This window comes from Micropterus dolomieu, linkage group LG05 (assembly GCF_021292245.1).
Source record: "Micropterus dolomieu isolate WLL.071019.BEF.003 ecotype Adirondacks linkage group LG05, ASM2129224v1, whole genome shotgun sequence".
NCBI classification, from domain to species: Eukaryota; Metazoa; Chordata; class Actinopteri; order Centrarchiformes; family Centrarchidae; genus Micropterus; species Micropterus dolomieu.
Window position 1 is genome coordinate 26,971,480 of NC_060154.1, and position 13,190 is coordinate 26,984,669.

At 39.9% G+C, this 13,190-nt stretch overlaps 1 protein-coding gene across 3 annotated transcripts in view; it reads right to left on the reverse strand.

Annotated features, from left to right (window-relative positions):
* Nucleotides 1–881: 881 nt before the first annotated feature.
* Nucleotides 882–13,190, reverse strand: part of tprg1 (tumor protein p63 regulated 1) — a 24,796-nt gene continuing 12,487 nt past the window's right edge. For 2 of the 3 annotated variants that reach the window (XM_046048607.1, XM_046048608.1), the window contains exons 5-6: nt 5,897–6,050; nt 882–3,493 (exon numbers count right to left, since the gene is read on the reverse strand). In XM_046048607.1, the coding sequence (XP_045904563.1) occupies nt 3,299–3,493; nt 5,897–6,050 (349 nt within the window). In that variant the 3' untranslated portion in view covers nt 882–3,298. The remainder of the gene's footprint in view (nt 3,494–5,896; nt 6,051–13,190) is intronic. The other variant, XM_046048609.1, reaches the window with a different exon arrangement.

Sequence of the window (13,190 nt, forward strand, 5' to 3'; positions counted from 1 at the left end):
CATTCCTCTGACAGGTGTAACATGTTTACCAAACAAACAAGCAACACAGATGTCAGAGAAATGAAAATGGTGACTTGAGGTTGCATGACCTGAGAAAAGGAGCCTGGTATCCAAGTTGGCATATCTATGAGGGCTTTGAAGGTATTTCAGAGAGATGAGAAGACTGCGTGCCACACCAGGATTGCAAGAGTGTCTCGCAGAATTTGTCTTATGTTACTTGCCCCAAGCATCCCAGGCAGCTCTGGTTGTTAGCTGGGGCCATCCGGGGTCACAGGCACTGATGGGCAGTTTTTAAGCCTCTCACTTTCCCGATCACATTCCACTTCAGGGCAGTGGGAAAATCATCTCACATCACAATCAAGCAGAAGAACCACTTGGACCTGTCGAGCTAGACACGGAGACTTCCGATGTTCCCTCCTGTGACCTTGACCTTCAACAAAACCACTTGTTCTGGGCCCTCTCTCCAACAGGCCTCACTAATTTGTTAATTGCTAAGTTAATACTGTCTTCATACACATCTCGCTTCTTGTGTTTCCAGACTAAACGATCCACCAGAAAGGGACTTCTGAGAATTTGTTTTTACAGAATTCAGACTATCACTCTAGTGCACAAGTGTCAGTCATAACCACAAACTGCCAGGTGATCAGTTTGATGTTCTACTGGTGGAAAATAATTGGAGTATAGTGCAAGCCATATTATCTAGCCGGAGGCGCTAACTTGCCTTTCCAGTAAGGAATGCAATCATTTGCTTTGAAAGTCATTTATCTTTCGAGCCCATGCGCTTCTCTTTGACAAAGCAATGATATACACTGACTGTGCAGAGGGAAAATGTGATGAAAGAGTTTAATAACTCAGATTCTTGAATAAAATGAAACACATCCTCAAATAAAATGGCCATTTAATTTGGTCATTGTAAGATTTAGGCCAAAATGTGTCTAAGTAAATAATACTACATACATTTACTGTATTTCATGTAGTTTAACAATCTACTACACACATTTATTGTAAACATTGTAAATTGACAGTCCACAGTGCATATTTGGCCACAGTATACAAAATTTCACTATATGTGTCACTCTCATGCTTCCACTGCACTGTAAAACCTCATACTGTAATGCAGTCAAATCAAATGATCTTTTAGCAATAACTTAAGGCAGCACTATTCATTTTTGGATGGTGTTATTTTGAAGGTATCTGGGACATGTGTAACGTCTTTATTTCTCATAATTAACTGTGTTTACTAAACTAAAGTTCTGCTAACAGTATGTGAGCGCATTCTCAGTCAGTACAGAATCTTGAGTACAGGTTGTTTATGAAACGTTAAGAGCAAATCAGAGCTTTAATTCAGATGAAGTACCTCAAGGGCTCAACATAATGCTCTCTTATGCAAAAAAAAAAAAAAAGAAGAAGAAAAAAGGGGCATCTGAGGACAGAGATTGATCATACACAACAACACACCCACGCTCCCTCCGGTGTCCTGCTTGCACATCTGCGCACACACTGGCCCATATTCATTCTGCGTCGTGGCATTAGGAGCTCATCACATCTAGATATTAAACTTAACTGTTACAATAGTAATGGTTGACAGAAAGCAAGAGGAAAGGGCAGATTGGAGCTCCGCTGATGCTCAATTCAAACATGACCGAACATGTAAACTGCATCATCTGAACAGCAAACAACGTAATCACAAACATTACATCTTTAATTATTTGTGAAGTTACATTCTTTGAAGCCTTCATTGTCATGCTACTTCTCAGTGTGCTCGGTAACTGCATTACCTGCAGCTAAGACAATTAGAGAATACAATGATTACAGGTATTAATGTGATCCATGGAAACCAAAACAAAACAAACAAATAAATACACTTAGCTGTATATTTTTCCAAATGTCACTCCTGTGATTCATCAGGTGATGTAAATGTAAAACTCTGTTCAAGTTTTTTTTTGAGGGGCTAAACTACACAGCTTTAAGGACGTGCATTTATCTGGCAGCTAATCCTGTTTTCTGAACATCTTTTACAACTTGAAGAGCAGAAATATGGATGTGGTGCTTTGCTCCAGGCCAGAGCAGCGCTTGATCCAGGATTAGAGACACGTCCTCATTCTGGGAGGAAACATGTTAACCCCTTCAAACCCTAAGGTTATGATACGTGATACTCAATGTGCTGAACTTAACCATATACTTTACCTTGTGGAATAACAGCTGCATGGATCCCTTGGACACTCGCTACTTAACCTTGTTTCCTGAAGAGAAAACCTTAGATTGTCTGCATTCACTTGCATTTGTCTCTCAGGAACGGATGCGTAATTTGTGAAAAGAACTGTATTTTTACCATATACAGTTTCACTTTTAAGGTTTTAACGCTCTAATGTGATAAATATATTTTCATGACATCAACTCCTGTTTTTGCTACCATTTATGGTCATTCAATTGATTTCAATTATAGATAAATTATTAATGAGTTACAGTAATAGGATTACTTGTTTCAGTAATGAGTAGTCTGGGGGTTACAATTTCAAATTCAATCATTACATTACAGTTACTAATCCCAGTATGGCTGTGTGCCTTCTACTTTGATTGGTCAGTTTTGGTCAGTTCAGTGGAAAGACTAGTGCAGGACATGGGTATGATAATTCACTCATGAAGTGCACTAAACAGAGCGTATGAATTTGCATATTTTATACCACTTAAAAGGATAAGAGGACAAAATATGTAAGCTTGTATCTTCTCACCTGTGACAGGCTCACAAAACAAACAGATGATACTGAACAAGGTCAACACAGTAAACATACATATTCCTACATATTCCAACACTGCATGCACTGTAAAAATACAATACAAACAATAAAACTAAACAGAAAAATGTGCCCTCATGCTCTAGTGAATCTCTAAGGGGCAGAATGGCATGGGAATGAGCTTTTAACAGAGACACCGGGGGAGGTAGAAAGGAGTCCCATTGCGAAAGAGTTGAATTACCATATCACTGAGGAGCAAATACAAAGCTCCTTGAGAGCAGCGGGGGATCCGTCATCCAGTGAAGAGCAGTGTTGAAATGTGGATATTTCTGAGTATTCAGACACCACACTCTGGTAATAAGCAGCGGGGGAGATCACACAGTTGTTTAAACCTCATACAGAACATCCTGATAATCCAGGGTTGTGACGCTAACCTGAATATGGAAGATTCTTTGGCCAATCCTTAGAATGTGAATGAACTCTCTGTAAACAAACTTATCAACATGAATTTAAGACTTATAAAAGTTTAAGTACAACAAAACTATTACATACATGAAGAACAGTTAGAAGCCAATGTTTCCTCGAGCCATGCAGTATCCCAGTTTGTTCTGGTTCCCAAGGAAAGACATGAGGCCCACGTAAGCCTCGATGAGAATGGGCTGATTCAGGACCAGGACACCATTGGCCTTTCCAGGAATTGGCTTGATGGCGTGGACTTTCTGCGCCGCATCCTTGAGTTGCTCACGAAAATTCTGGATCTGTGGACAAGAAATGTGGAAGGATCAGAAATATATCAGAAAAAACATTGATTTCTTGTTTGCAGCGTGTGAATATATTTCGCTTTGGTGAGGGCATCATAAATATCTCATTTTTTCCATCCTTCATTATTATCCAACCACACATGGGGCTTTCTTATTTCGTCTTTTATTGTTTTTATGAATGATTTTAACAGAGACAGTTAGACAAATATTCATAATTAGGGTCCAATAAAATCAATCCATTTTATTTTTTTCATTTTAATTTTTATGATTAAAGCACATTTTGTCATCAGAAAGAATGTGTGATCATGTGGTGGATGAATACAATTTCAACAATTCAATAAAAAAAAATATTAAAAAGCAATGAATATCAGGGAATTTGATTTGATTGTATCATGCAACACACAAAGAGCAGATGACGGAAGTAGCCCCTGTAAATGACACCTAAACATAGGCTCATAATGCTAGGGAAAGCCCAGATTTTTATAAACTGCATCCATATTGTGGCATATTCCACAATACACCTTTTACAGTTGAATCCATTTTTATATATTTTATTATTATTAAATTCCGAGATTTCGTCCGCATTGCGGAAATCATAGTGCCCTACATAATGTGGCTCATTGTGACCTCTGAGCTGAATGCTGCCCTCAGAAATCTAATGAGCCTGATTTGGGGGGGGGGTTGGATTTACTTTGATCTGATCAGATATAAAAAAAAAAAACTGCAATAAATGCTCTAATAACTAATGAAATGATAAAATTATTATGGGCTGTGGCTACTTTCACATGGTCAAAAATGGTTGGCAAGCGAGCCGATGCAATCTCAAGTGCTCAGAAGCTTCCAAAACGGCTGGAGAAACTCAGAAATGAGCCCTCGCATGGTTGGAATGCACACTCAAATCTGTGCTCCTACAAATCCATACCTGTGCGCTGTCAAATGTTGACTTGCAGACTGAGAAGCGCTCAGATTTTCTTAAATATTTTCTCGTCAATATACTTATATATTAACCGGCCCGGATTTTTCATTGAATCAATATTTCAGCCTGATTAAAACGTGTCTGCCTTGATCTTGAATTTCTTCTTTTTCAAGATGGCACAAACACAAAACATGACACAACATAATAACATTATGAGCAATCAGACCAGCTGGGTTAAGTGTCTTGCTCAGGGACACAATGGTGGATGGGTCACAGTAGAAATAAAACCCAGGTCTCTCACACCAAAGGCATGTGTGTTATCCACTTCCCCATCGCCACCCTTATCAAGTGTTTGTGCTGGTGTTTAGGTCAGAGAGTGTTCTGTGGCATGCTTGTTTTGTTAGTTTGGTTAACCACTTCTTTGTTTGACACTTTTCTCTACATTACATAATATTTTGCTTGTTGGTAACCAGAGTATTCTGCAGTTTCTACGATCTGTAAAGTCACCTGACCAAGGTTCCTGATCAACATCGTAGACTACAATTCATAGCTTAATAGGAAAAAAGCAGAGGCCAGCTGGTCTGCTGTAATCACACCTGTCTACTGTAAGGATATTCTTGCCCAACAAGGCACATTTCAAAGTGTCATATCATAATTAAGATTACACTACATTCCTAGCAAACGTTCTTCCAGGTCTCTGCACACCTGTTTGAGTCCGTCAGGCTCAGTTGCCAGTCAACAATTGTGTGCAGTCAGTGAAATGTGAATAATCCCACCCCCTCTTTTATGCTGTAAGACAGCAGAAACAGTATGGAGGACATGTTTGAAATATCACTAAACAGTGTTGAAATGTCATGACATTGCACAAAATTGCTCCATTCTTCTCTCTTTTTGTGCTTAGTCATCTGCTACACTTGATATGTTGAAATTCCGGTATATGTTTCGCAAACACATCATATTTTCGTCACAAAACAAATCAAACAATGCCGGGTTAATGTTCAGATATGTGACAGTTCTGAGTATTTTATTAAGTGGTAAGAATGACAGATTACACATGAATGATGTCTCATGCCCTAATTCCAGTCATTCGTTTCTGAGTGATGACTCATTTGACCACAGGATAAAATCTCACCACCGCTGTTTTTTTAAAGTGGTACAGTGAACAGTTAGGTGTCTCATGATTGAGTACACACGTCCACCTAGATTAATCATAATGTTTCAACAGACAAATTAAAAGGTCTCCTAGCGATACAGAGTTGTGCAGCTGCTCCATAGTTCCAGTTTTATGTACTGAGATATATCATAGCTCCAATGAACGCTGCTGACTGTGGATTATTTGATTAACTGGGATGTTGTCGTCCCCCCACATCAGATATTTTGAACCGTCAGCAAATAAAACCTATTTGTTATTTATTTATTTTTTTTGTGATTTGGGTGAAATGAGCCTTTAAACAATGCCATACTGTTATCACTCATCAACTTACATCGCAGAGCGCAGTGAATGTGTCACTGATGTCTCTCACGGGGTGGTAGGTGAAGGTGATGAAGGGGAAGTCAGTTGAGAAGGGGTTCCACCTGGAGGAAAAGGTGGGCTCTCTCAGCCGGTCCCAGAAGACTCGCATTCCCTCCCCCTCTCTCCTAAACACAGACAGAGGAACAGAAATGACAAAGCGAGTCTCTTCGTCACTGACGCATTTGACTCAACCATGTGACAAAACTTCAGATTCCACAGTTCATGTTGTCACCAGATCAACAGCTGCTTTCTACAAACAAGGTCTTGTTTTGTTTTCCATTGAGAATTACACACAACACTGCATATAAATGCTTTATGTGCCTCTGGCCACATCCAGAGTAGCTACAATTTATACGCTGTCCTTTGTAAGTGACAATTATGTTGCATAGAATTGTTTTCGCCTGCAGCTTTTATCCCAGTCATCACGTAGGAAAAGGTGCTAAAAAAAACAAACCAACTGGCAGCAACTGATTTGATTTTAGTGAATTATGTGAATCTAAAATGTACACATCGAAATATAAAATAATAAAGACTGAGGAAGTGTCCCCTCAGATGCTCTTCCCTCCATCACACTGGAATGTACTGAATGTACATTCCCCTCGGAACAAAATGGATTTACTGCATATCAAGTGCCTGGTGGAGAGGGCCTTCATGGAGGCCTATATCATCTCGACAAAGCCGTCTCAGTTAGTCTTAATCATTTTGCCATAATACGGGCTAACAGGACCAGTCAGTCGGGCAAGGAGCAGGGTGATGGCACCTCTGTCAACAGTTGTTTAATAGAAACATTACCAGTGCATAGTTACATTTTGCAGACCATAATGTTGTTTTCCTGCTCCCACACTACAAGCAGGAACTTAAACGCACCAAACCTCAAATCCACTGCACCACACAATGATCGGAGGATGCCATTACACGGGTGTTGTGCACTAACTGGGACATTTTTCAAGGAGATCTGGATTAGACTTTCTGTTATTACTGACTACATCAATTTCCGCATTACCACCACCTTACCCACAAGGATGTTCAAGAAATTAGTACCTATAAACTATGAACTTAATAATAATCAATGTTTATTTGCTTTAACAAACGAGCTCAAATGTTCAAGCAGGCTGAAAGAACTGTTAATAGATACAGCCTTATCCCCGTGGAGTTGCTTTTTTTTTTTTTTTTTAAAAAGGTATTTTTAGGGACAAACTAATCTGCCATTTGAAAGCCATTAAATAGGTACTACAACCTATTGCGCGGTGTCCTGCCAGGCTGACAATGCCCCTTTCTTACTTCTCTGAATTGACAGTACTTTACAATAATTGTGTGCACAAATAAAAATGTAAAGCTATCTGCTGATATGAAATTGCCACTCCTTCATGGACCATTATTTTTGCTTCAACATCAGTTAAATTTATTTCCCCAAAAGGGGGACTACCAGACCTGTTGGTTCCATGGTAACAATGTAGGAATAATGAAACAAAGGCACTAATCTGTCCCTAGGGCAAACACTTAATGTGAGGGCAATCTTGTGTTTACCAGGCTCAGAGGTAATCCACAGTGTGTTCATCATATTCTCCTTCTTCTTCTTGTTCTTTATTTAGTTGTTTAAGAGTAAATACTGAAGGTTTTAATGGAAATGCTCTGGAGTCATATCTTTCCTCAGCCTAATGAAACCTCAGAAGACTGAGTGCAAACAGACCTCCGAACACACAGATCCCATCTTTGAAACGATGTTGGTGTTGATCTACATACTATGATGAACGATCCTTACATCCTCTATTTACTGTTTGTCTATCAAATGTGATTTAGGGCTCTCATACCTCTTAGACTGTAAAATCCAAGGGGAATACAGTATCAGTTCAAAAGGTACAGGGTCACAGAGAGTTCAAAACACCCTCCTCTGCATCTCTTTTTAGGATAATGTTACCTTCATGCAGAATATTCAAATGAACCTGAACTAAAATGTACTAAAGTCTCCTCCAGTCACTTCACCTGACTGGACATGGGAATGCATTTTCTTCAGCGGCTCTCCTGATGCACCCATTGTGATACAACAGATTAGGGCTTAGCGATTTGGGGGAAAAATCTAACTGCAAATTTTCTGCCAGATATTGTGATTACGATTCGGTTTGCGATTTGTTGTTTTAAGTTTAGCTACAGTTCAGTATTCACTGCCTGCCTATTTTTGACGGAAGCCGTGTCAAGCAGCACAGAGCAGATGAACCAGGCAGGAAGTCAGACATAGAACGGCATAGAGAAGCCGGTTGATTTTCTGAAAAAGTCAGCAAAATTAGACAGGCAAAACGCTCTTATTCTGAAATGCTCCATGTGGATATGTAACGTTAGCCTGTGCAGAGCGAAGCGGAACGTTATCCGCAGTTGAAGCACACAAAATGACAAATTAACAATACGTTAACAGCTAAATGCTCCGCTGCTGAAACACTTCAGTGTGAGTTGATGCCAGACAAAACTGCTGGCCCCATGATCCCACATTTTCTTACAGTTAGGGCCCGAGCACAAACCGTGCGAGGTCCCTATTGAAACTTTATTCCCTTTGAAATTTATTTTATTTTTTCTGCAAGGTAAGCTCAATTTTGGGGGCCTAAACATACCCGGAAACTCACCAAACTTTGCACACATGTCAGAGGTTGTGAAAAATTTCATATTTTATGGGTTTAACGCATGTACGATGAGAGTCCCGCCCTGAACACATGTAGATGCCGACATTCACCCACAGTCATAGTGCCACCTGCTGGCAACAGGAAGTGACCTTTAACGAAGCAGCCCCCGCCGCACGTTTGACCTACATGTATGAAGTTTCTGTGGCACATGTATCATGTCCAGACATACCAAAAATCCTCTTGGAGGGATGCCCTAAACCCAAAAGGAAGTCGGCCATTTTGAATTTTACGGCAATTTTTGGATGATTTACACACTCCGTACATTAACGAACTCCTCCTAGGGATTTAGTCAGACCGACTTCAAATTTCTGCTGTGCCTTCTAAAGGCATTGACGATGAAAAGTTGTGCTATCTGTGAGTTTTCGTCAATGAGCGTGTCCGTGGCGTGCTGTCTAAGATCAACTCTTTGCCATGACACAGGAAGTTGTTAACCGATTTATATTCATAGCGCCAAGTGCTATGTAGCTCCACATAGGGGGGACAGGAAGTGACATAACACCTTCATGCAGCGTCAGAACCGCGTAGCAAATTCACAGCCGCACCGGCAGAGCTCCAGAATGTGCAACGCGGCTGGCTCACACACGGACGTGCTACAAGTGCGAAGGCCCGACGAAAGCTGCAAGCCCCAACGCTGCTTGCAGCTTTAATTTTCTTTGTTGTTGTAAAATGTACACGCCCTGTGTGTGTGTCAGATTGGTGAGTAGGACCATAACAGGAGGCGCAAGGCGACTTCTGATTGGCGAGCAGATCTGTCAAACAAGGATGACAACATTTTAATCGGCGTCTTCAAGGTTAGCTAATCACGTCCTTTAAAAATCGCAATTTTGATTTGAAAACAATTAATCGTTCAGCCCTACAACATATCTATCCCACTAGGACCATATAAATACACCTCAAACACATGCATGTTGCTTCGAGCCGCTAGCCTCAAGCAGAGATGAGAAGCAGACTACAGAGGTCTGGCGAACTCACTTTCTTCCAACTTCACACCAACAGAGAGTGTGTGTGTCTGTCCACACACACACACACACACACACACACACACACACACACACTATTTTTTATTTTATATATATATATATATATACACATACACATACACACACACACACACACACACACACTTTTAGATTACATGCAATTTCATTGTGTGTTCATTCAGGTTCCTTACCCCCCCCTTTTTCTTTGTAGGCTGATCTACACCTGTTTAACAAAGTAGGTAAACAACTACTGGATAAATCCTGATTCAAAACAGTAGCTAGAAAAACCTGAAGTGACAGGTTTGACTCCTCAGTCCGTCATAATTACACTCATAGTAGAACAACACAAAAAATACAACAGTTTAATTAGCCTACAAATTATAAAACATTAATTTAGTGGTTGAATTTAAACATTTTGACAACATGAGCTCTTTTCAGAACTAAAGCAACACTGAGTGAGTTCTGACTTTGCATTGCACTTTTTTTTGTTTTTTAACCCTTGGACAAAACAGCGTTTTCTCTTTTTCTTAGGAGAAACCACCCAATTAGCTGGAAATAAAGGTAAATGCTCTCACCCTTCAATGATGCAGATGCATTTCATCATTCCCTCAGCTCCGTGCATTGTTTAGACATATTGCCATGTTATGTTGTGCAAGTCATTTGCCTGCTGCATGCTTTCAAACCTGAGAATAAAGTATTTTTGTTGGCCTGACACCAAACCCACAAATCAGTCCTTGCTGCCTTTGTAGCCTCTGCACTTAATATGTGGATGTACAAACACATGGGTTTATTTGGTGCTCAATACTATGACTACACACTGTAGTCAGCTTTCAAGAGGCAACTTGCTAAACAGTTTAACACGTAAAAAATGTGCAAATAGCGCTCATAAACTGCAGCTTGTTATGGCAATCAAACAACCTGTTTTGGTGTTTTTGTGATTCAGCTGTAACAACTGATGGTGGTATTAGATGTCTAAGGTGGTGGGATAGTCTTATCTATAATGCACCCGCTGGTTTACCTAAAAAAGCAACAGAGAAGATAAATAAATCAAGATGTGGGTGATTTCCCAACAGTGTTCTGATTTCCTTAATGATCTGTCACCATGATGTGCTCATTTTACCTCATACCTTGTGCAAGAGCACTTCCTGCCAAACAGATTTAAACACCTGAGGCTAAACAATAGTGTTGTGGCTGTTGATATGTCACGGTCCCAGGGAGGGGCTGCATCATAATGTTATTTAGCCCTGTTTACACAAGTACTTTTAAAATGACAATGCTGCCGCTGAACATTCTGTGCCTCCGGAGCAAACGTTGTGTAGGGAAAAAAAGGGGGAGGAAAGAAAAAAAATCTTGGTACAAAAGCAAAGCCCAGGCTAAAAGACTGATTATATTTCAGCAAAAGCGACTGAGGATGGTGGGTTTACGTTTGTACACATTGCCCTTTGTAAGAGCACACAGCTATTGCTCTAGTATAAATGGGGATATAAAAAAGCTTTGGCAAATTCCATAGGTAAGCTATCACTGGAAGAGGGACCAGCCCAAACAGGCAGAGCAGGGCTGGGCTTTCCAGCCAGAGGCCTTGGAAGTCTTCACTGTGTTTATGCGGCAGAGCTGGGGTTTGGACTTTCACTGCACCTCACTTCGATACAGTCACGAAATACAGAAACGGTGAAAGCAGGCTACACCGTTGTCATTCAGAAGTTTCTCAAGGAAACAAGGGTTGTGTCATGAGGAATTTCTGAAAACTCATTTTCAAACACCTCAAGAAAGAGGCCAAACTGAAGATATCCACCCACTACCGACCTTTCTAGTGGGAGTTCCACTTAATCCACAGTGTTTATAAAAAACGCTCACATGTGTAAAAACGCTGTCTTCTGAGCTTAAGGGCAAGTGACGAAAAATTCCTCCCAGGGCTTTCAAGTGCTTCGGACTCATAAGTCAACACAAGATAAATATCAAGCCCAGCTCCAGTTGTCATGGCAAGTGTCCCACATTGTCTCAGAGCGAACAAACAAATCTGCTCTGATTGCGCAATAGAGCCTGCAGGTTTGTCAGCCATCCATACATGTATCCATCCTACAAGGTTTCATTCAACTTGTGAAAGGACTACAAAGAGAGGAAAACAGTGGAGTGATAACTAGAAAAACAAACAATTACAAAGAATTGAGCTTTCCTGTTACACACAATTTCACTATTATGTTCAAGCCTCTAAAAGATATGGACCCTAGTCATGATAAAGCGGATCTGAAGCCTAAAACATCCAGCCATTTTACTGTAGATGCCATGATGCAAAAGCTGTGATATCATAACTGCAGGCTGTTGGCAAAGATTTTTCCACCTTGAAAAAGCAGTCCACAAGCTGAAAGCTTCTCCCGAGGTGTATGAAGTTAGAGCAGCATGCCCCAAACATTATACGTCTATTGGTGTTTATTAATTTATGCTGTACACCCTGGGAGCAGCCCGTGTGCAGACTGCTCTTGATCTATGCTTTGTTTTTTTTGGGAAGTGAGTGTTTCTTCATTGCTTAGTGTTAAAACAAGTGCTACAGGTAGAACACAATATCTGGAAATAAATGGTTATAGTTATATAGAGGTTTCAGTTGTGAAAGTTTTACTTGAGAAAATTAAAGTCTGTGTTAGACTGTTTCTTTTGCATTTTATGCAGTGTATGTCCTCTTTATGACCAATGAGGTAAGAATTACTAGGAATAGGTAATTCAAAGAAACAGTGGTTGTAAAAATCTGCAGCTATTGCGGAAACACATTTAAAGTTTCTTATCTATTCGCATAAACTGTGCAATGCAGGCCAGGTGTCAAAATGCCTAGGAGGCCTTATAAATTGTCACAATAAATCCCAACAAGTATTTGAGGTTTATTGTTTATTTGGATGCTCATTAGCAATTATCATGGCAACAACTCCTATAGTCTATAATGAAATATACAGTATCATATAACATCACACTTACACCCAAACCAACAAATTAAATCAAAATTAAGCATATGACATACAAACAAAGAGTAGAGTGAAACAATATGCCAGATTATTCCATACAGGTAATAATAATAATAATAATAATAATCCTTATTTGTAGAGCACTTTTCAAAAACAAGTTACAAAGTGCTTTAACAAGTGAAAAGAATAATACAAAAAAAGATAAGAGCATGAAAATTTAATATAAAATTAGTAAAATACAATAAAATAAAAGGGATAAAATAAAGTCAAATAAGATCGGGAAAAGCTCTCCTATAAAAGTATGTTTTAAGAAGGGACTTAAAAGAGTTCACTGACTCAGCCGACCTGATTTCCTCGGGCAGGCTGTTCCAGAGCCTCGGGGCCCTGACAGCAAACGCTCTGTCCCCTTTAGTTTTCAGTCGAGACTCTGGAACAGACAACAGACCTCTGCCCGAGGATCTCAAGGTACGTGCTGGTGCGTATGGGACTAAAAGGTCAGAAATATAACAAGGCGAGAGGCCATGAAGAGCTTTAAAAGTGATCAATAGAATTTTAAAGTCAATTCTAAAACATACTGGGAGCCAGTGTAATGAAGCTAAAATAGGAGTAATGTGGTCATATTTCTTTGTTCTGGTTAAAAGCCTGGCAGCTGAGTTCTGGAC